Here is a 24,469-nt window from a genome sequence, read left to right as displayed (position 1 = left end):
GTTGTGTAGATATTTAAATCTTGACCAAAGCGGTGGACTGACTGACCAACAGCTGACACTGTCATCCCTGCAGCCATGCTGCTAGTGTAGCTAAAAATAAGTCCTGGACACAATCATAATCAAAGTAGAAATCGTATCAAATCCCATTAAACACAACAGCTCCTATAACAATATTCTATTAGTTATTTGAAAAGAGGCCCCAGTACAGTTAGGGCATGGGTCTGTCGTTGCAAATTTCAGTTCCTCTATTAAGGGGGATTGCAAGACCACACAAACGCCCTTGCATCGATGCTGTCATGCAACTGATGCACTGATGCGTGCCAGGCTTGGACTCAATCAGGCATCTACAATTAAAAAGCTCATGAACTTTAGCCTTCACGTTAGCGGCGTACAAAGGTTAAATGAGATCTGAGCTGTCAGTACCATCAGCAGGCGAAGTGCTAATGGATCAGCAACGTCTGTTTAGGAATAATAGAGTGGAGAGGAGGAAAACACCATCAGGCAATCATGTGATGTTGACGAGGATGATAATGAAGATGATGTAAATGATGATGGATCCATCTATTAATAGACCTGGCAATAGTGACCACAGTCACAAAGGAGAACAACAGCGCTATGGATGAGAGGCCCCATTATGTCCAAATGAAGGAGTCAGCCACTCTGTCAAGAGGCCACTTTGCAAACAAACCTCATTTGACTGAGCGCGTCTTTCTCTTTCCCCTTGCCCACCCACTCTCCCTGCGCGAACCCGCGACTCCTTTCTGCTGAGTGGGTGTTTGGAGGAGTTGTGAAGGTCAGGGCAAAGACTCTGAAGTGAGGAGCGAGCACGGAGCTTTGACCCCTGATTGGCCTCTGGCAGGACGCGCTGCTGTGAGTCACAGAGATGGAGCCGTCGTGCCATCCAACCGGGGCCCGGCGTTGCGGAGAAGCAGACGACAAGTGGGCCGCTGCCCGGCTCTGACAAAAGGAGAGTTGTGCAGAGGTGGAGAAGCACAATGGGACGGTTTGAGAGGAGGAGGTGAGGAGAGCTCAGTCCCCACCATAAGCACCTTATTGTGAAAGCCTGCTTTGTTAAAATACACAATCTATAGTGTGAAGAAGTTAAGGGGATTTCCCTGTGTGTAGGAACTGTGCGATCGAGGAGGGAAAAGATGTAATTCATTAAAAATACAAACTTAATCTCTTTCACACACATCTTGAAGGGTTTCCTGCTTGCTCTGGAAGTAAATGCACAAAGTGGCAAAAGTTCATTCGACTTGATTTATTATTGGGGTCACAAACGAGTCTCTTTAATGACAACAAAACATATTTTTTTCATCAGTGGAGATGTGCGACATTTAAAACTGTTGTTCATTTGTCTTATCTCATCCCTTCCTGCAGATGTTCACGTTGTGGTCAAAAATAAATCGTACACTGATGAATCCTCCACCCTAAGTGATATACGTGCTTGTTCACACACACACACACACACACACACTTTGCTTAATCTTACGGTAAACAGCTTCCTCCCACCCTCAGGCCTTGCCTTTCCCAAACTCACCCAGGAACAAGAGCAGGTAACACTCGGTTGGTCCTGGCACTCGTCCACATGATCCCGACTGTTAAAAGCGAGTCTGTTGCCAAGCAGCTCGTCCTGCCCTGGAACTCTTTGAAAGTTTGCCCAAAAAATATGCATAAAAAAAAACAACACAAAATCCTGAAGCAGTTTTCGGCGATAAGTAGGACTAAAAAAAAAAAAGAAAAAAGCAGAACTCAGAGGAAGGAATTTCTGTACTTGAGTACACAGAACAACTCTAAATCTAAACAGACTAAACAGAGATGTGACTAATCAAGATATGACTAAGATGTCGGCCACTTTTTTTTTTGTTTTTTAGCTAGAGCTGAAACCTGATAACTGAAGTGTTCGACTAATCACCACATGTCGTTGTTTAGAGCTGAATCCGCCCGAAATTCACAGCACTGCTGTTAATAATTGATGGGGTGATTAACAGAGATTGTTCAGGACAAAAACAATATCGCATATTAATCTGCAACACATCGTACATCTGTCTCAGCGTTCACACATTTCTCTCTCCCACTGGCTGGGTTACATGAGTGTTTTTGACTAACATTTGGCAGGATGGCATGGCGCCACCTCACGAGTGTTCCCGTAAACACTCACCACTCTGGACCCTATACTGTTGTGCTTTGCCAAAATGTCACTGGGACTGTGGTCAACCTCGACCGCAACGCTGAATAAAACTTAGACCCAAGCAGAGCAGAGCAGAGCGGGGCAGCAGCAGAAACAGGCAGCTGCACAGAGAATAGAATTTATAAGGGAGGTGGCAAAGTGGAGGCACAACACTGCCAGGAACTGTTGTTTTCTTCTGTTTATTCATATTCCCATGGATACTGACAAAAAAGCATAGAATTACAATAGTCGCTCCGCATGCCAGAGAATTACCTGAGATGAGGCCATTATGATCAGGCATGGAGACCCTTAACGTGGCGATTTCAGACTTTCCAAGTCACGCCAAGAAGGCTGGAGACCAGTCGTGTTCTCCTTTCTGTGACATTTTAAAAAGACGTTGAGTAACTTCTGTCCTAACAGGCGCGCTCCCTTTAGGCCTAAACATGATAACAGGGTCTGTCGGAGCAAATATCTCCGCATGTGCTTTTTCCAACAAGTACATGTTGTTACAGGGTAGTTGTGACTGTTCACTGCCAAAGGGAAAACCTGTTGAAAGCTCGATCCAGCCCTTCACTCCGACACGGGCCGGATACGCCGCCTGATGTTCTGTGGATGAGAGTGGCAAAGGTTCATTCATCGAAGGTGTTTTGAAATATTCCAGTATGATGATATTCATATTTAACTTGGCAGTTTGTTTTTTATTTTATTATTTTATTAAATTGGTCGAAAAAGTTGACTGAAAGTAATGGATGAATGGTTGAAACATCCAGCTGCCACTCCAAATCGTACTGACAATTCAAGAATGTGAAAATATTATCTATCAATATCCATACAAGATTAATACATACAATCGTTTATATCAAGATTTGTATAAATAACAGTGTTAATTGCCATCCAGTTCATAATCTATTCATAAGAACACGTTTGGAATATGACAATGTGGATGAAGGGGTCCTTGAACTCACCTCATAGAGCTGTGGGGGAGGTTAGGAACCACTGATCAGACGGATCCTCTGCCTGGTTCTACATTTTATTATTCAGCCGCATGACATGTGCACTGGCCTTGTCTCCATCTGCAAACAAAACATTTGTTATTGATGTGTTTCCTGGCATAAACGACCGCTGAACGCGATCAGAGATTCATCCTTCGGGTGCAGCCAGAGGACTGAGCGCCTGCCGAGGCAGAGCATCCCACCTGACTTGTTTTGTCTGTGCAGGGATGTGGCGTACATTGGTGGAGGCATTTGTGTTCGTGTGGGCGTTGGAAGACTTACAAACACGAGACAAAGGTTCGCTTCTCCGCAGCTGAAACAGGTGCATTACTGAGGAATCACATTTCCTGTGCTCTCAGAGAGCGAACCACAGCTCTTCTACCTGTCGAGCAAAACCAAATGAAAGGTAAGTCATTGCAGATCAAAAGGCTAAATTACTGAACATGAGTTTTCCTGCTTGAGATAATTGACTGGGTTTGGCTCGTGTTGGGCAAAGTTTCCTCTATTTTCCCAGTCATAATCAAAGCACGGTTCCTTCAGGCACGATGCCAAACGTCAGCAGTACCTCACAAACCTGTCAGGATACTTTAGTGTTTGCTCTGGTCAGTGTTATGCTTCAGTGCTGTGTGTCACTGAAGTGTCACTAAACACTGAGGCGGTCAGATTTGGATGCATATATCAATGAGATGACTTCGACTGTACTGGATACTGTCTGGTCAGTAAACACACATGGATGCTCACTTCTCCTCCCTGCTGAGATGCAAAGTCCTTTACTAAATAGCTCCTGGATGGGGTTTATGCAGGAGCAGGACTGCTGCTGGAATGAGGCCCGTTAGGCGTGGCTTCCCGGTTCTCCTGAAGAGGAACTTGTACGTCATCATGCCCATATAAGGCCTCAGGACTTCCTCCACGGCGTGGATCATAATAAACAGCACAGTTGTGCGGTATTTTATACCTATAGGCAAGAATTCACATCTAATGGATCCAGCATCTGTTTTCAGATGATCTGGTAAGTATTTGATGTAACACATGTTACATTAGATTAACTCAAGCAAATAATGGCGCATATTTCTCACAATGTAGCAACACGGACGAATGAATTACGAGCAATGCTATGATCTAACAGATGAACCTCACCTCTTCGCTTATACAACAAGCACTTATTCAACCTAAAAACGCACAAAAAGCTGTGTAAATAACGCGGGCGCCTCTATTTCTGACAGCGCGCTCCGCTGCCGTCCCTCCGCGGCGCGCTGTCTTGCCTACAGGCTTGTTTACAGTCGCCTCTTCCCGGCATTAGCGTCACATGACGTCGCGCTCACTGGGGGCGGAGACCGAGCCGTTCGGCCAATCAGAACGCTGCAGCGCCTGTGTCTCCATGCCTATATAAAAAGGCACGTATTGACCCGACTGAACACACCTCAACAAGCGCCAAGAGCAGCACATCAAGTTATAGGAATTGCGAGTTGTAACTTTTCCATCACAGGATTGCGAAGAAAGCAGCAATCGGACCTTGGAAAAGAGTTTTCAGCTGCTGCCACTGAGCTGCGCACAGTTTTTGTTGGACTTTGGACTCTCACTCTTTCTCCTTTTGGAGTGATTTTTGAATTTGATTCTGATTTTTGGGACACTGTTGAGAGACACGGCCGGTGCATGCTCTCTGCTGACACTGACATTTGTTGATTATCCACAGACTGTGTTAGCTGGTAAGCTTACTTTTCCTACGACTTTATGTCTACAAAGATGGAACAGCCTTTTTATCATGACGACTCTTTTCTGTCGGCTTACGGCCACTCAGAAGCAGCAATGCACGACTACAAACTGCTAAAGCAGAATATGAATTTGAACTTGACAGAGCCCTATCGCAACCTGAAATCCCAGCTGAGAGCCGAGACAGACCTATACCAAGGGGGGCAGCAAGACGTGGGGTCCCTGAAGCTCGCGTCTCCAGAGCTTGAACGGCTCATCATCCAAAACAGTAACGGTGTGATCACCACTCCCACCCCGGGCCAGTACTTCTATAACCGTGGCATCACCGATGAGCAGGAGGGCTTCGCTGAGGGGTTTGTGAAAGCCCTGGACGAGCTGCACAAGATGAACCAGATGCCCCCTCCGAACGTGTCCATCGGAGCCGGTGGAGTTACGTGTTCGGCGGCGGCCTCTAGTGTCTTCGGCTCCGCCTTGCAGCCCGAGCCTCCCATCTACACAACACTGAACGCTTACTGCCCCAACACAAGCCTCTCTTCCGCATCCAGCTACCCCACAGCCACCATCAGCTACCTGCCGCCGCACCAGCAGAGCCACCCACAGACCTCGACGCACGGCACGCACCCGTTCCAGCACACTCTCCCCGGGTCCGGACTCCATCCGCAGCGGCTCGTCGCTCTGAAGGAGGAGCCACAGACCGTGCCTGACCTCCTCAGCAGCGATGGCTCGCCTCCGATGTCCCCGATCGACTTGGAGACCCAGGAGAGGATCAAGGCTGAGCGCAAGAGGCTGAGAAACAGGCTCGCGGCCACCAAATGCCGGAGGCGCAAGCTGGAGCGCATCGCCCGGCTGGAGGAGAAGGTGAAATGTTTGAAGAGCGACAACCAGGGGCTCTCCAACACGGCGTCGGTGCTGCGGGATCAAGTCGCCCAGCTGAAACAGAAGGTCCTGACACATGTGAGCAGCGGCTGTCAGCTGATGCTCAGCAGCAAGCTGGAGGAATTTTAAACAGCAGAGGCTGCTAACTGACTGAAAAGTAATAACACTGGAGTCATGGTCTGCATGCGCAGCACTGGGAAACCGGCTGGTGTGTTGTCAGCACTGACAGCCACACAAGGCCGAGGGCTATGTGTAGAGAACTCTTAAGGCTATTTAGGGTGAAGAGACTGATGAAATGGTACTTCCGGATGCTGGACATCGCTCAAAAGACCATTCAACCCTTGACACCAGGGCAGCATCCAGACTGAGCAGACACTGAGCAACACAGTGGGCACAGGCCCAGAAGTCGGGTTTACTAATGGTAGAAAATGGGAATGATTATTGTATACTTTGTACTTTTTGCAACTGATATTGTCATGCAATGCTGCGTTCATTCATTGTGTAAATTATTTTGTTTGTCCGGTTGATCCGGACAAACTAATGATGTCCAATGTTTACACTGTCTTTTTTATTTGTGATGTGTATTTAAGTAAAGTGTCTTCAAATGAAACATAAACGGCGGACTTGCGTGTTTGTTTGATGTTTATTTATATCTCTTCAGACAGCAGAGTCGAAAACATGCCGCGCACATAAACAGCAGGAAAGAGTGGGGAGGACGAAGAGGTTTCACTCCAACCATATTGTAACAGTAACAGTTACTATGGCTCCCAGTGAGGAGCCCTTACACAAGCACATTCTGGTTTCAGCGTTTTTACGCACGGAGCGTAGCCCGCGTACGTAGGCCTTTCCTAATTACGCACGGGCTTGTCCATATACGGGCATGTTGGTGAATACTTCGTCACATGGGAGGATTTCTGGGAACCCCCGCCCAGGTATAGCAAACCGGTTTCAGCTCAATCCCTCCTTCTGTTGTATCGATACGGCCTGTGCGCTACACGAGGGTGGCGGAATTTCCTTTTCTTATTATTGAACTTTAGATTAAGCTGTCAGCGGAGCGAAGTGCAGCCTTGTTATCGGGCATATGCTGAGAAGTTAGTCTAACTTGCTAAAATACACCAGGAAGTAGATGACAACCTCAGTAATGTGACATTTAAAACACTTTCTCCGTCATGAGGCACGACCTGTAACGGTCTGGGTTATTATTAAAACCACGAACACACTCTTAACGCAACATGTCGGTGCCACTAGCGCGTGAAAGTCGCCACGGCGTATTTGAGGTGTCAGTGTAATTGAAGGATTGGATACGAGGGGAAGTGACAGTGGCTTCAGGAATGTCGGGGGCGTCTCAAGATGCCATGCCGCTTGGCAGAGTGGCGGGTGAGAGTGGGCGCGCGGGAGCATCTGCGTGGATGGATTGGAGATGTGCGCGCTGCCAAGGACAACATTCCGATGGGACGCATCAGAGGCCAAATATGTGCCGCAGCAGGGTCTCAAAGGAGTGGATACAGGGGGGGGAAAGTCCCGCGTTAAGTAGATGTGAGTGAGTCATTAGGCCATTAGCCAGGGGTCGAAAAACGTTTTCATGGGCCTCAGATGCGCAAAACAATCATGATAATGATAGTATGAGGAGTGGAGGTGATGGAGGAGAGATTAATTGCTCATCGTGGTGACTTAAGGGACCATTTGGAGCTTTAACAGGAAAAGGCAAGAATAAAGAAAAATAAAGCTGAAAAAAAGTTTGTTAAAAATTTCAACACTTTTGTGACCGAGAGAGAAGCTGTGCACAAGCTGGTCTGAGGAAAACTGGAGGGGGATTTCTGTCCCGTCACAGCAGACTGTGACGTACAAGTAAACAAGAGAGCCGGTCTGCACTGAAAGAGTCTCTCTCTCTCTCTCAGTACTCACGAAAACCACTTCAAAAGAGCTTAGGAGCGAGGGCTGCGGTTTAGAGCGCACTCTCACCCCAAGCTGTTTTGGAGAGGAAGGTTTTACCCCCGTTTCATCTGGCAGGTATTTAAATAGCCTAATTTCCATCAATAACAACTCCCCTATTTTCTTTTTTTTTTCTGCCATGGCCGTGGAAACAGAACCAGGCACGCCCACGCAAGTTCTCCTTTCCTGTGACTTTTTATCTAGAAACCTAGATTTCAGGGGATGTACTTATTTTGAGATCAGTGCCTCTTTTTCTTGCGACAGTTTCAAACATTTCTGATGAGAATCGGTGACAGCATCGCGGACGAGAAGAAGCAAAGTGTTTCATTTTCCATCAAATGGTAATGAATATGTACGAAGTGTCATCAATGTCAAACCTAACAGCATCTCTCCTGCGCTCACACGCACCGCGCAGCTACTTCATTCACTGCTAGCTCCTACTCAGAGGACTGCTTTTAGACATCACCACAGTGTTTGAAGCCTCCGTTTACGCACGCGGCGGCCTTACATATTATAATGCGCGCACAACGGTCCAAAAACAAGCCAATTGAAGCCGTGCCGGCTCTCCACACGCCTCGGCCCACAACCCACACCGAGTGTCTGTGGGAACATCTGTGATGCGAACGGTGACGTATGAAGAGGTCTGGGTGGGTTTGATTTTCCTCTCCACGAGCCCCCTTCCCCTCCCACAGACACGCAGGCCCGTCTCTCTCTCTCTCTCATTCTCTCCCTCTCTCTATATCTCACTCATTCTCTCCCTCTCCCCGCTCTTCTGTTATCTTCTCGAGAACCATGAATATTCCTCCCACCTTGCCATCTGAGGTTCTTACAGGAGACGGATCACAAGTTGCATCACTAGTTTTAGACGGTTAATGGAGAGCTTGTTCGGCAAGGGGGTGTTCGTTTTTTTTTCATGAGACCCAGTTTGAGGAAAGTTTGCAGCAGTCATGAAAACCCATTTGGAACACGTTAATGCGAGATGGTCCACATTCTGCTCCGTGTGTCTGGGCCTGTGTAAGATGTTGAGATTTACCAAAGAAGATCACGATTGGAAAGCCCGTAGTGATATAATAATAGTTTCCTCTACATTAAACTTGACAAATAATTAAAAATCTGTCTCATGCACCAACTGTTCCCATCACAGTGCTGCCAGTGACACTCATCTATCAGCCCAGCACAGAGGTCATTTATGAGGCTGTGATCAGACAATGACATGCTGAACATGGTGAGCATTTACTAAAACATGCTCACAGTTCCATTATTAATGCTACAGCAGAGCAGCGGCCCTGAGAACAGGTCTGCTCTCTCACACACACACCACCGCAAAAACACAGTCGCCCAATCACTGTGCCGCTTGGAGGGTTTTCATATGCGCATATCGCCATCTAGCGGAATGAGGCCGCAACAGCAGCCACCCTGCCGGAATCATGAACCAGATTTAGCACCAATAATGGCTGTCCTACTTTCACACACTCCCTGTGTTGTGATCGTGATAGCACACCAACAAATATATAATATAATAAAGTTCCAGCTATTTCTCCCATTGCTTGAATATTAAACAGTCGCGTTGGGCACTGTGCAATCTTTACATACGTGTGGATTTCCTGTGGAGAGGTGGGATAATGTATTTAACCCGCTGTCTATTGTCATCCTGAATACAGAGAGAGCGTGTTCATATTTCTTTCATGTTCTTCTAGCTGTAAACCTGCCTGCCTGCACAGCTTCTAGGATTACAATCCAATATGTGCTTAGTTTCAGTAAGGGACCGTATGAAAGTTATCAGGTTTCTCTCTGCTGAGGGGAAGGTATGACAGGTAGGCAGGGGAGTGTCTTTTAATTTTTTCTCCCCAAGGATTTATATGTTTCTTTATTTTCTATTGTAAAGCAAGCGAGCAAACAAGAAAAACAAACAGACAGAAAAGGGTTAAATGCTGTAGAAGTGTTATGGTTCATTTTGGGGTATGAGGTCTTTCTCTGAAGTTGTATGAAGTTGTGCTGATACTGTATTGATATTTTAGGCATCAGGGTTTATTGTACTGCAGATTTTCTTTCTAAGTCAAGGGAAGGTTCAAAATTAAATATTCTTAATGTGGAGGAGGGTCATCATTTTCAGACAGTCCCTAAAGTGCTGTGATGTAGTTTCCATACTGTGTTGTATACACTGTGTTGTATCAGCTGCATTGTTCCATTCGCCGTCGATAAGAACGCCTCCTCTCTGAAGAGTGAGGGCGAGTGAAAGGGAGAGAGCAGAGCACAGACACACAGTCTTCTGCACTTTGAAGGTCAGATTTTGGCCTTGTGCAGCAAATGAAAAAGATAACCTTATGTCATCCGTGTTATAGTTTGTTTCAGACCGCTGGCCTTGTCACATTTTGTCCTATCACAGAAGCGCTCACATATTCGCAGTCATCAGCTTAAATGTCTGCGTGTGTGTGTGTGTGCACTTGTGCGGGTGCAGAACGACACTCACTGGTGACCCTCTCTGTCATTTGCTGTGTGATGATGACTTTCGCAGAGGACACGTTATTAGCTAACATCATCAAGTAGCACCAGTTCACTACAGAAATAGCTGCAGTGGATTCAAACACACACTCACACACACACACACACACACACACACACACACACACACACACACACACACACACTGTGCCCCATTGCCTGTCCTTTCAACAGAAAAATGTCAAGTGCTGTGTGGCATTATCAACATGACGCACAGCTTGTGTTCACTTTCACCTGCAGAGGGCACACACTGTTCCCCAGAGAGACATCTCCAGCACGATTTCCATGCAAAATCCATGTATTAGTCACTTTAATGAGATTAAAAAGTGCCACGTTGTGATGATAGCCTAGAAATCAGTGGTTAATCGAAACCAGCATGATTTATGGGGGGGTCTGTTTGCTGGATCCAGATGACGCAGTCTTGCTGTCAGTTCAGTTGCTGCAAAGCTGAATCTCTGGGAGGACTTAAATCCTTCCAAGGCCAAAAGGCATTTTAAAAGTGGCCCGGATAATAAAATCAGACTTTGACAGTGTTAAAATAAATTGTCCTGATACTTATTTAAATATTAGCCTATTTGAATTTCTCCCTCAAAGCAATAGTTGGGAAAAGGCGAGACCGAGTGACAGCTGTCGGGAGGGTAAACACACTTGTCATGCTGTATCAGTAAATTGGGGGCTCAGAGTGGTGAGGAGACATCGCAAAGACACTCTCTGCTCCCGTAATCAGAGGCGGAGGCCATGGTTTGAGACGCCAACACTGCAGTCAAATGTTTCTCAGCATGCCAACATGCAGCACTCCGCCTGGGGGGGATGTATGGATTCGCTGGGTTTGATTTAATTCATTTTGAATAAGAAGACGGTCAAATGTATTGTTATTAGGCTAAAACAAAGCTTTTCATAGTTCATGAAGATTGGACATTTGGAAATATAAATAGCTATGTACAAGAGAGTTATATTACAGTGCAGCCATCAGCGGAGAGAAGCCAGAGTGGGAGCGCTGAGGTTTCTGATGCATGGTGCAGAGAAACTGTACTTAGCTCTGCACAGTAGGCGTTTTGGGATTTGAAGAAAGGATTACAGTACAAGGCTACTCCTTTGAAAAATCCACCTCCTCCCGATAAAAAAAAAAATGCAGAAATCTCTGTGTGACAAAAGTTTGCAAACTTTCCTAAATAAAACCATAAAATGTTTCCATACAGTATAGTTCTCCGGGTACCCAGAAAGACTATTTCCATTTTATTTTATTTTGCACGTTTTCGATTAAAATATATCCACATAATTGTTTTGAAGAGGAGGAAAACAGCCAAGTAAGTTTAGACCTACGAGCTGTTGTGATGTTGATCCTCAGAACAAACAGTGACTGAACCAGTTGTGACCACATGTTGCAATCTGTGTGTCCAGTGGTTTTCAGACTTTCTCTCTCATGTTCCCTTCAGAAGAAGAGAAAAGTTCATCTCCCCCGCCCCTCATTTTCTACCAAACATCAACAACTGCAACTGATAAAAATGGATCTAATTTGAATTTTGGTGAAATAAAGATCATCAAGTTTTTTTTTTTTTCATTACAAAATCATACTCATTAGTTTCACTCCATATTTTCCACGGTCATCCAGGACCGCACCTGCAGTGGCTCTATTCCCCCACAGGGGGGCCTACCCCTCTGTTTGACAACCACTCATACAGTTTATGGATGAAATGGAGAGTGTGTGAAAACATGCTGGCGAGCAAGCAGAGAAGCTGAATTGTTAGCCAACAGTGGCCTGATGAATAAACAGCTGAAAGAGTTAGCCTAATGTAATTGACAGGAAATGAGGTTATTAGGTAAATGTAAGGAATTTAAATAGTAAGCAAACTGTATGGATACACACAATGATTAGCAGCTGAAATACAGTTAGGTAAACAACTGAACTACTTAGCTAAAAGAAACAGACAGACAGCTGAAAGAAAAATTCAGCTGTCTGTCTGCAAGCGTTCATTCCTTCTATTTGAATGAACGCTTGCTGTCGAATCCAGGGCTCACAGGGCGGTTAGGGCATGTTAGATGTAAAAGTTTGGAAAACACTCATTCTACCATGTTCTCTTCCTGACTCCAATAAGCAAATATGAACTTCAGGATACATCTCCTGGAACATGTCGTTGTGTTGGGGACTTTAGGATGAAAAAGGGCTTGTGTGCAGAGTGCAGCCAGAGGAACTACAGCAGGCTAAGGGTGGCATTTACAAATGTTGTCTTTATTGAGAACGTAAAGCACAGAAACACCCATTTCAACAAGCTCACCATCAACCTCCAATCAGTTTCCCCGTCTTTTTTTCTTATTTTTTTACAAAACATTCACATCTAAAGGTGCTTCACTAGAAGTGCACGACATCATTATAAAAGAAACACCCACGGTACATTGATGATATACGTGATCGAACTACCAGAACAACCACTGACAATACGACTGCTGCTTCTGCGGATTCACCCTGGCAGACAGGTTTTGTTCCTGAATGTTAAACCTCCCCTCAGGTATGAAGCATACCTCTCCAGATCCCTCACGTTCAGGCCTGTAGGCTAGTCTCCGTTAGGAAAGCCTAAGTTACATTCATCATCATCATCAGCCTACCCGACTCTCTCCACTATCACATACATCATGATGTGTAGACTGCACAACACGGCATCACAACAGAAAGATCTGCGTTTACAAATTCACTAAAGCACAGGCTAAAGTCACCTAGATGATTGAAAAGAGTAGCAGGGAAATGTAGCGCTGGTACATCATGTTTACAACACCGTCATGAAAAAGTCCTCTGGTTAATGGTGGCATGTCTGATTCACGCACAAGTGTTAACACTGTAGGATTTCACATTGCCCATGTGCAAGACTCTTAATGTCAGTGATTGGTTTTACTGAGCCATACAGAGCAAATGAAATACCTGACTTTGATAAATCTCCTTGTTATCTGGCATTATGGGATATCATCAGCATATTTATTGTTGAAGTCAGAGCCCTTGCAGAATTTGATTGATTGTACGATTCAGTTGTGGCATCTTTAATAATACATATATTGTAAAATTCTGTCTGTTTTAGGTTGTTCAAATAACCGACCAGGCGTTTGGACGTGTTACAAGCTTGTCAGTCTATCTTATACCAGCAGTGTTATTCAGAACCATAGAGGTTATATGTAGAACGTGTTGATAATGATAATGAGAGCTGTGTGGTAAGGTTAGTTACAGGAGCAAGGTTACAACTCCATTTCAAGAGATTCTGTATATTAGGATCTAGACAATTATCTCTAAACACATCGCCGTCTATCACTCCTCTCTACAAGCCGCTGCCGCTCCCCTCCACGTCGTCCACCATGACGGAGCGTTTACGCAGCACTGAGTTGCCCTTCCTGCCGCTCCTGGCCTGCAGGGGCAGCTTGGTCTGGCAAGGGGCTCGGTACTGGGGCAGGCCAGCCTTGGTGGTGTCCAGCTCCTCCGGGTCGTCCTGCTGAGCCCTGAGGGCGGCGATCACGTCCTTGTCCGAGGGACTGAGGGTCAGGCAGCCGCAGGGGCGACCGCCTTCACCCTCCGCCCCGACCTCTCCCGCCTCTCCCACCTCCTCCGGCTCATCCTCCACCGTCATGAAGGCGTCCCCCCACAGGCTCTCGCACAGATCCCTGCCGTGCTGGTACATCTACGTGCACACACACACACACACACACGCACACAATATTAAGTATGTAGTAAGGGTGCATAAAAGTGCTGCAATCACAAATTCTACTTGAATCAAAGGACACAAGGAAGTACAAGTATGAACTTAAAGCATCAAAAATAAAAGTACTCATTAGCCAGAATGGTTCCTTTCAGAGTGTTAATAAAGCCCCAAAGGTCCTGAAAGATCCTATACTTTTCCATCTTCTGTGCAGCAGATAATAAAAGATTAATCCCAGTACAGCTTTGCACAACTCCAACCCGAGGAGGTCTGTTCACTGACAGCTGAAAACCCCTGTGTGGGCCCTCAAGGCCTTTCACCTATAATAATGCATCGTAGATTACTGGGAGCTATAGCTGTTACATGTCGTGGAGTAAAAAGCACCTGCTGAAGTCGAACTACAAAGTAGCACAAATTGGAAATACTCTCTCTAACCTGCTGCAGTACAGGTTTTGAGTACATGTACTACGTCACTTTCCAGCACTGATAACTATTAGGATTAGGAGAGCTCTTCAGTCACAGCTAATGAATGTCAGATTTGGTGAAGTACACTCTTTCACTTTGCATTTTAGAGTAAATGCATACTATTTGCAAGGCTTTTTTTGCAACATGCTTCAAGTATATCTTTTCTTTTCTTGCACACATCGATTGGAATAATTGATTTTGGCCTTTCGGGGCAGCGCCGGCCTTGACAAACGCGCGCCCTGCGCCAGGTGTTTGTGGGGGCTGCAGGCACCTGGCAGCTGCTCTCGCAGGCGGCTTTTGTCTGCCTCTCTCGCTCGCCTCACCTCGTCTCCACCAGCCTTGAGAGCAAATTATGAGACGAGATGTCCTTGGGAAAGCTCGCACTGGTATCTGAAAGACTTCATCTCTGCCACGTTCCTCACGGTGGAATGGCGATTCTGTCGAGCCTCACAGAGGAGACAGACAGATCTAAACGCATCGGAAAGGTCACTTCCAGCACCTTTTGTGACAGGAAATTCATCACAGTGCTCAGCCTTTACGAAGTGATACTTTGAAGAAAAACTCCAATTAGTGCTGACGTTACCTTTTATGTTTCCCCAAGCGTGAAAAATCACGCTCCTCTCTAATAAGACACGTAGACGGATTAAAGGAGACACTGCACAACGCTGCAAAAAAACAAACCGCAATCCGACATTTAAGCTGTTTATCTGTAAACAGCGTAGGCCTGTGTGCTTAGAAATAGTTGGGAAAGCTAATTAGTGAAGTTTCAGGGACACGCACTGAGCTTTCCTGTGTTCCAGCTCCCATTCTCTCTGCAGCGACGCCTCGTAACCAGCCGCCAAGACGCGCTGCCAAGTCACCGTCTCGCTCTCCTACTATAGCTCATTTTGTCCCCTACCTAACTTCCACTATATCTCCCCACTGCGTTTGTGTCCTCTTTAGCTTCCTGCTGCACTCTCTGTTTGTATATCTCTCTTATTCTTCCTGTTTCTGCGTAGCGCACCCCCACCCCACCCCAGCATCTGCTGCCTTTCATCCTGCTGTCTGTTGGGGGATTAACACTGAGTCACACAGGGTGCTCGCAGAAGAAAAAGCTGTAATATATTTACAGTGTTCGGCTATTTCTTTTCACCAAATATGCGCTCTCTTTGCCTGACACTCAGGTCTTAATGCAGCGACACACACACACACACACACGCACACACACACACACACACACACACACACACACACACACACACACATTTCTGTCCTTCCCCAGGCAGACGTGGTCTGCTGCCAAAGCTACTTCAGTACAAGCACAAGTGTCTTTGGACGGCATGTGATTGAATAAGTGAGATATTGAAATTTCCTCCGGCTCTGTCCTGTCCTTCTCATCCACCTCTTATTCAGCTCTGTCCTTCTCTGTCTAAGAACCCATGACATTACACCTGGTGTGCAAAGCACAGAGAAAAAAAGGAAGGACATAAATCCTCGACCTTGTTGGTGGTAACAACAGATGCATTTTTTCTTACAGCAGTCGTCTGTTGCAATGGTTCCCCGAGCCGGAGGTCGAGGTTGGAGTTAGAAAGAGGTGCATTTAATTTCCGATTGAACAGAAATCACTATTATGATCATGTACTGAACAGTTACAAAATTCAAAATCCTGTCCAAATACTCTTACCTGGGGAGGTCAGGACAGTATTCAACTGATTTTTATAATGTCCCTAAACAAAATGCAACAGGTAGAGCTGATTATTTCAAAGGTAGCGCTTTAGACAACGACTTGCAAATGACAAAGCATATACAGTGCATGACAGGAGAAATATGTGCTGTAAGCACAGGAGGAGAGGACAAGATGTTAGAGAGTATGGATGCTACAACGCTGTTTAAGGGGGACTTAGAAATAAATTATTATAAAGAATACAGTGTATATGACTATTGTTGCTGAGACATGAAATATAAGGTGCAGCTGCAGTAAATAGCTGCAGCTATAGAAATAAAATATAGATGCATTCATGCATATAGAAAATATGCATGAATGTTTAAAATGATGACAAAATACTACTTTTCTTTTTTTAATGCATGGGAAATTAACTTTCAGTGATAGAATATTCAGGACGAAGCTTTGCACATATGTGAGGGAACTTGCTTATTCCTGTGTAAGTCTGTGGTGTACAAGCTGTAAATTTTAGATTTGCCCTGTTTACCTCTTCTTCTTCTCTTAATTATAATGCAAGTGTTGTGAATGTTGGTTGTAATTTACAGCATTACCAATAAAAAACATAGAAAAGTAAGAAAACAGCGAGTGTGAAAGGACATATAGACTAAGCCTGCTGGTCCCTTTTACATACCCTGGAAGTATTCATTATATACCTGATGATTTAAAAAGAAGTTAAAGTGTATTTTATTTCTAGTTCCCCCTGAACAGAGTTTCTCTTATTCTCTGTACTTCTTCCCTCGTAATTGCAGATAAGCACCCTGTAGGTATTTCTTCTGTATGTACACAATATTCACACTGTGATATGCAGGCTGTAATCTGAAGCGTAACCAGACGATGTTCCGTTAAACCACATGGCTCAGTAACCTCATGTGATCATTTTTCCCCTCCTCAGGCCGTTGCTCTGGATGTGTTTTGCGCCAGCATCCGGCACAGACACGGACACCTCGGACAGATTTAACCTCATTCCCACAAAACCCAAAGCAGAAGAGTATCTAAAGCTGAGATAAATCAGACCTTGGCTGGCAAATAATGTCACCAATCAGAACAAAGAGCGAGTGAGACACAGAGTGCCAGAGGGATTTTTGCATGCAGTGGATGTGTGTGTCTTTAAATGTAGTAGCTTGTTTCTATGCAAATTGACATCTACTGCAGTAAGTATTTACAAATCCCATCTGTATCTGTATCACACACACATACACACACACACACACACTCACAATACACACACACACACGCCTACAATGTATTTCTATATATTGGGTGAACTTTTCAGGAGCTGGGAGAAACATTGAGGATACTGAAAAGGTTTCATGAGGATTTTTTTCCGTCCACTGTGAATGTGTGTATTGTATCATTTGAGTTTGAAGCTTGAAGTCCCTGAAGTGTCCCCTGAGTGGCCAGAGGTTTTCGGGACTTAGACATCGGTGCACGAGTGTAGCTGTTGCCCTCCTGCACAGCACGTCTCAGCCCCGAGGTGGACTAAAGCGCCGTGAGCTCAGACCGCGAGGCGGCCCACTGTGAAATCTCCCATCTCTGCTGGCTGAAGGGAAAACAAAATGAAGCTTTACGGCGCTGACCTCCAAAAACACTGCGAGAGGCAGCCACTTGTTTGCAGCCTTTCTAAGAGGGGTGATTTGTTGAATGCGCTGAATGAGGTGACTCATTTCTTTGTATTCAGGAGCTGCTTAAAACACTCTGTTTTGAGAGCTACTTAAATTTATTGGAGCCTATTTTGTGCCATTAGTGGTGCCCTACATGAAAACGGGCCAATCCAAGCACACAAAATACAAAAGGCACAGAGGCACACATACACACACACACACACACAAACACACATTCACTCACACATGCTCTCTATTCGCATATTATCTGTCACTAGAAATGTGTAATTTCCAGTAATCATCTAATATCCACCAGAAGGCATTAATATGCCTGGTGTCAAGGGTGTGTGTTCATTTGTTGGTGTGCGTGTGTGTGTGACAGAGAGAGAGAGAGAGGTAGAGAGAGAGAGACTGGCACGGGTACAAGCTGACAGACAGACAGACAGACAGACAGACAGACAGACAGACAGACAGACAGACAGATAGATAGATAGATAGATAGATAGATAGATAGATAGATAGATAGATAGATAGATAGATAGATAAAGTGTCGTGGCATGTGGTGTGTGGCAGTTAGCTCGCTGTCAGCCACACCAGCCCACCAGTAGCTCTGCCTCTTCTTAAATCACCCAGCTGGCCTCTGCCCACTGAAGCAGGACCAAACCTTTTCATGCTTCAGCCCACAGCGCTGCCCAGAGCTGTTAACCCTTCGCTCACCACACACTCTCTTGGCCGCTGAGTCTACTGTGACAGGGCATGTGACCTTCTACCTGCAGCGCGTTGCTCAAATGACAAGCTTTGAGGTCTGTGAATGGGATTCAAACCCCTGACACCTCCCGCGCCAGACAGAAAATCCCAGCTCAGGTGCGACTGTGGCATGTGGCAGGTTTATTTTAGGCGTCACTGGACAAAAAAAATCCATGAAAACCTTTCAGCATATTGTAATTCAAGTGGTATGAGAGAGCACTGGACTCCTGCGCCTCCTCTTGGCTCTGTTTTCAGGCTTTAGAAAATGTCGACCATGACAGGAGACCAGACCAGATCATTTCACATAGAAGGAGTTCCCATTGGCTCTTCTACAAGCGGTGAAAGCCTAGTCTTTCATAGTCAGTCCGATCTGCACAGTTCATTTTAGCACTGTGCCGGTGCTGGAGGAAGCCAAAGTGGAAAATCCTGCAGAAAATCCTGCAACTTGTGATAAATTTAGAACGCCTCTCTTGCCCACAATGGCGTACAGTACAAAACGTGTGTGAACATGTCCTGGCTCCACGCAGAGCTCATTATGTTTGATGCCATGGCACTCCTATTGACGAATGGCAAGAGGCCTGATGACAAACAGTGGGGAATAACATTCAAAGGGGGGCAGTGGTGTGTGTGTGTGTGTGTGTGTGTGTGTGGGTGGTGCACTAGTCTCTCATGCCGCTGTTAGACGGTGTCGCAGCTGCTTCTGAAGGCGGGGGCGCTCTGCCCTGATGCCATGAAGCGCTGGAGGGGCGTCTTTGAGTAGACGAGTCACAGAGAGAGGGAGCGGGGCGTTGGCGAGGCTCACGCCATGGAGAGCGGGCCCTACGGGGCGTGAGCCGACTCCTTCTGCTGCCGTTTGAACACTTTACCTACTGCAGCTTCAAGGGATCATCAGAGTTATTACAATTCACCCAATGGGGAACATGAATGTGTGTACGGAATTTCAATCCATCCAAAAGATGTCGAGACATTTCACTCAAAATGTCCAAACTAAAATTTCAACCTTGTGGCGGAGCTAGAGTAAAAGTCAGGGGATCACCAGATTCAGTAAGATTCATCCTCTGGGGATCATTTGTGAAAATGTTTCCTGCAACTATCCGGGAATTTGTTGAAATATTTCAGCTTGGACAAAAGCAGTGGAACGAACCAAATTACAATCGATGAGGCCAATGCTGCAAGTGTGGCTAAAAAACCCTGAAAATGTCAGATTTCCACTGATGCCAACAACAACAGCAACAGCCTCGATCACAGATGTGGCAGATCAAAGCCTACCTGCTGATACTGAACGCAGGTTCCAGTGCAGTTCTGTCCCCTGGGGTCTCTGGCCCAGTTACGAGCACACGTCATGTCCATCCTGCAGGCATCAAACCTGAAGAAAGGTATGTAAATTCTCCAAATAAAATATCTGAAATGGCAAAACATCAAACTGCAATTCGATCATTTGAATATATTATCCTAATAATCATGTTGAACACCAGAGAAGTGAGGGTTTTCATTTGCTTTCTTGCTGAGAGTTACAGCAGCTGAGAACATCCATTAAATATGAAGCTAAAGCCAGCGGCCATTTAGCTTAGCTTAGCATAAAGACTAGAATCAGGGGAGACAGCTCGACCCTGTCTAGACTAGACTCTGGCTCTGTCCAAAACTAACACAATCCATCAACCAGCAACGCAGCTCAATAATCTACGTGTTTTATCTGGTTCCTTTAATCACTATAAAAAACAGTGTGAAAAACAACAAGACTATTTCTTAGCAGGGCACAGTAGCTTATCAGAGTTTCATCATCAACATAACTCTCCAGAAGAACACAACATGCTGTTGTTGCACTTCAGTTTGTCTACGTGTTAAAGCAGCGAGGTATGACATGTTAATGAGTTTTTTATATTTACTGTACAGGCATGAGCGGTTTAATCATCTCATCGAATACTTGGCAAGAAAGTGCATGAGCACATTCCCAAATGTCCAACTATTCCTTTGAAATATGCACGTTGTGAATATAAATATGCACAGCTGAATTGTAATTGCTAGGGTACAAGGCCAGTTTCATGATTTTTCATTGTTTGTACATCAGTAATGTGAAGATCTCTATTTGTGTGTCGAAGCAAAGCAACCCCGACACAAAGCTGTTTTTCATTTTGCTGGCGGTCTCCTGGGTGTCTATGAACCCGAGCTCGGAAGCCATTGTTGCATTTTTTGCGGCCTACGTTATAGGACAAGCCTGACATGTGTAACTGTGGTCTTACCTGCGTCACACAGTTTTATGCTGTTTATTAGACTCTCTCGTATGAATAGCACGGCTTGTTGTTGCTACGCTGGCTGCTATTCTCTCTGTCAGCCGTACAAAGAGATACTGATTCTGATTTAGGTGTGGTTGGCGCTGTGTTTGGCAGCCTCACCAATCACGGCAGAAGCTGTGGCAGAGCGGCACAGCCTGGATGTATGAGCGGCGATGGGGATGAGGCCAGCGCGCAGCATCGGGGGAGCAGCGGTAAAAACACGACACACGCTTCAGGAAGCCTTCACACCTGAGGAGAGAGGGGGGGGGGGGCAGTTACTAACGTGATGAATGGTGACATCTGTATTTGAAGCTGAATAGACGCCGGCAGGGCTGACTCAGCGTAGCTGATCATAAAAATGACATGACCCATAGCTTTTTTTGCTCCTTCACTGTAACAAGTCTCCCTGTCCTGTCTGTGCTTTTTTGCCCACATTCCACCAAGATGCCTTCTTCTGTTTGACAGGGATTCATCTAATCAAGACTGTCCTGCATGAGTGATACAGGAACAAGTGGTCCACTGACACGTTGCATGGTCCATTTCACAGACGTTTGTAAAATTATCAGTTAGAAGAATCCATCTTGCCAGGATTTAACTTATGTCAGACTCATGGTGCTCAATCAGCATCCTATGAGGGCTTACTGACAGCTAGTTTAAGTGTGACAACAATGGAGGTGTCCACAGCGACTGTTCGGCAGAAAAACAGTAGAAAACATTCGTTAGAAAACAACAATGGTGGCTCCAATCAGACCTGGAGAGCATTTCTTCTTTCAAAAATATGTTTTCACTCTTCTCCCAACTGGCTCCGGCTACGTCATATGGTTTGTTGATCTGATTGGTTAGACTGTGATACATGGTGACAGACAGATGGTTCATCCCATCACCGTATTTTTTGAAAGCTCCCGCCTTTTTCCAAACAGTTTCCATGGAAGACTTCTCAGATGTTTCTGTGTAACAAACTCTCCGGTGTGTCAGCTTAACTCAGACCTGCAATAACTGATTTTTCAGCCTCTTGGGGGCAATGGAACCAGCTGTAAACACAGTTGCCTATTTACACATCGATCTAAATAAAGCAGTCAGCTGCAGCTGGCAATTTGATGAGACTGTATGAGTGAAACAAAACAGTGTAGCTGCTGGTGATCAAAGGAAAACAATGAATTGAAAGACGCTATAATGCTCCGTAGAGCTGCTTTAAGGTGAAATTTAAAGGTAGCAGGTTGAAACACCACTTGGACAAAGCTCATTCTAAAATGAGGGTGAGTCTGGGGTCTGCCTTCACCCAGCAGTAAAGGAGAGGGGGAGGGGATGAAGTGATAATTCCTGCATAGTGGACCAGGATGAGACTTACTCAGAGCTCAGAGGCCCACACTTGTCCCATGGATCATTCTTATTGATAGCAGAGGGAACGTGAGCGATATCCTGGATGTCTTCCTCTGTGCAGCAGCTATCTGTCAGCAACAAGGACAGGAGGAAGATTTTAGCTTTCAGTCAGGAGATTCACTTTGATATTTTCATCACAGGCTGTCATTGCACCATTAAACACACAGCGTTTCAAGAGGAACAGCCACTCACTGTCTGCATACAGAGAGCACTCCCTCAGGTGTGGCTCGGGGCCGGGCGTGGCCTTGTGCTTGCCATCCTGAAGACACACCCCCTCCGAGCGAGCTCCACCAATCAGCGCAGCCGCCAAAAACGCCCACACCAATAGCAGAGTGCGGGAGGTGACACCCATCTCTACAGCCAAACAAGTCTGGAAAAGAGTTCAGCACGTCGGACAGCGGCAGACGGAGGTGCAGTGCACTCTCACCTGAAGGACCAGCAGAAATCACACACCGACACACAATTCACACCATCTACTGAAATTCTGTCATCAGAGTAGTTCTCACGCCTCCTGCTTCCAGCCTTCATACCGCACGGTCAGTTACTGTGAGTGAGCCATCCGGCGCGCGCCGCTCAGCTCCGCGCGCGCTCTGCGGGGGGTGACCTCGCAGAGCGCGTGAGCCTAATTAGGTGGGACCGCGCTGAGCTGGATGACATGCGTAGCTGTTTAATCTGACAAGCGGATGGCCGATGTGTAGCCTACATAACACGAATTAAACAAATCTGTCGGCCGTGGCCGCATGGCCCTGGACAGGTCCGCTGTGGTCCTGATCCAGAACAGCACAGATATACAGGAAATAGCCTGTTAGGAGCTTTGGCACACTACGCTACTTTCCTAACTTCCAGTTTTTACATTTACAATTAGTACTTGTAAACAATGAGGAATAGGTAAGCTATACAATTTACAATTGTAAATAAATGTGAATCAGCTGGTTAAACCTTAAAAAAAAGTCAATTTTCCTAAATTAGTCGCGAAAAAATCTTTATCACCACGTTTAATTCATAACATATTAAGAACATCATTACAAAAGATGCAACTTACGCACGTACAATTCACGCAGACGTCTAATAAACCTTGGGAAAAGATTTTTAAAAATGTCCATTCATTTCCGATGGGCTCTGCTGGTGCTCGTTAGTGAGTTTGCAGTGACCTCGAGGCTCTTCGTGGTGTTTCTTCACGCGCTGTGGCAGCTGTGGCTCACGCGCGAACCGGGAGTTCGGCTGCCTCATAATGATGCTACATCCTCTAAATGTTACTCCGAGATCACGACGACCTGTCGAGTCAGGTGCTGCTTCGTCTGTTTGGTGGAACAGTTTAAAGATCGTCGTCTGTTTTTTTTTTTTTTTTTTTTTTTTTTTTTTACCTGTCGGTGGGGTGGAGGATGCTCCGTCCGGATTAGTTTCCTCTGCCTGTCTGTTTTTGTGTGGATGAGTGTTTCCTCCGTGTCTCCCCGATGTATTGCTGTGGATCCAGCGCCTGTCCGCGGTGCTCGGTGCTCCGGTCTCCTCCTCTGTCTCCCTCTCTCTGTTGTCTCTCTCTCTGTTGTCTCCCTCTCTCTGTCGTCTGTCTCTCTCTATGCTGCCTGTGATCTCTGCTGCCCGGGGGCCGCTGCTCGCCACTTTGTCACCGGTTTATATGAAGGACATTTCAGTGCCTTCCACCAGGCAGCTCACCCCCTCCCTCTGCCCCATGCAGGGAAGTCCTCCCTCTCTCTCCCTCCCTCTCTCTCGCACGCACACACACACATAGAAAAGACTCCCTCCTTGTTAATCTCCCGGTGAGATGTTTACCAAATCCTCCTTGTTGACAGCCTTCCATCCGACGTTGTCCAAGCAATGATGAAGATGGAAACACTGGAGAAAAAAAGAGAAAGATTCCTCAAATTGATTGATTGATGGCAGAAACCGGCCCCAGAGGCATGTGCTGCCCTTGATTTTGAGAGGATCATTCACAGGTGTTGGTGCTGAGTCACACCTGTCCCCCCCCTAACTCTCTCTCTCTCTGTAGAGGTCAGGGCTTTTTCCAGATCACAGGGTTGGAGGAGGGTGTAGCTGAGATTTAATACTGCATGATATGCTGAGGACGGGGAACACAAATCTCTGCGGAACAAAACACCACAGGGAAGCTGCTGCGTGTTGCAAAACCCGTCCTGTTGTGATAAAGACAGAGTTCACCTCAGCCCAGTGACAACACCTCTGTCAATGGGTGCATGGATGTGGGTCATCCGCGTACACACTAGGATCTTAGGTGACCTTGCCAGCACCAAGAGGTATAATCCCTCAAAGCATGCTGCTAATTCTCTCCATTTGGTGGCATTTTAAACATTCACATTCGTGCGATGACAGCCTTAAAGCACATGGTCTGAATGGGGTGATACAAACACATGAGTGTGGGCAGCCGGTGTGTTTTTCCACCATGTGTATTAGCGCTCTGGCTTTTAA

At 46.0% G+C, this 24,469-nt stretch overlaps 2 protein-coding genes and 1 long non-coding RNA gene across 4 annotated transcripts; 1 reads left to right on the top strand and 2 right to left on the bottom strand.

The window, feature by feature from the left end:
• Positions 1–1,274: 1,274 nt before the first annotated feature.
• On the bottom strand, positions 1,275–4,441 carry LOC121620499. Its single transcript, XR_006007578.1, has 4 exons — positions 4,300–4,441; positions 3,445–3,544; positions 3,136–3,243; positions 1,275–2,776 (listed from the first exon to the last, which is right to left on the bottom strand). It is a non-coding gene; the product is annotated as an uncharacterized LOC121620499 (long non-coding RNA).
• A 147-nt stretch (positions 4,442–4,588) lies between these two features.
• junbb (JunB proto-oncogene, AP-1 transcription factor subunit b) lies at positions 4,589–6,369 on the top strand. The gene has a single exon (XM_041956551.1). The coding sequence runs from the start codon at positions 4,894–4,896 to the stop codon at positions 5,875–5,877; it is 984 nt and encodes a 327-aa protein (XP_041812485.1). The 5' UTR covers positions 4,589–4,893; the 3' UTR covers positions 5,878–6,369.
• Positions 6,370–12,398: 6,029 nt separating this feature from the next.
• On the bottom strand, positions 12,399–23,642 carry rtbdn (retbindin). Of its 2 annotated transcripts, none has more exons than XM_041957590.1 (6): positions 23,392–23,642; positions 22,220–22,454; positions 21,996–22,095; positions 20,768–20,896; positions 19,644–19,740; positions 12,399–13,841 (listed from the first exon to the last, which is right to left on the bottom strand). In XM_041957590.1, the coding sequence occupies exons 2-6, from the start codon at positions 22,377–22,379 to the stop codon at positions 13,485–13,487; spliced, it is 843 nt and encodes a 280-aa protein (XP_041813524.1). In that variant the 5' UTR covers positions 22,380–22,454; positions 23,392–23,642; the 3' UTR covers positions 12,399–13,484. The 2 variants fall into 2 exon arrangements, with proteins under 2 accessions (XP_041813524.1, XP_041813525.1); XM_041957591.1 differs by having other exon boundaries at positions 22,220–22,397.
• Positions 23,643–24,469: the final 827 nt, after the last annotated feature.

Source organism: Chelmon rostratus, chromosome 17 (assembly GCF_017976325.1).
Source record: "Chelmon rostratus isolate fCheRos1 chromosome 17, fCheRos1.pri, whole genome shotgun sequence".
Taxonomy (NCBI): domain Eukaryota; kingdom Metazoa; phylum Chordata; class Actinopteri; order Chaetodontiformes; family Chaetodontidae; genus Chelmon; species Chelmon rostratus.
This window is presented reverse-complemented; position numbering and strand designations above follow the sequence as displayed.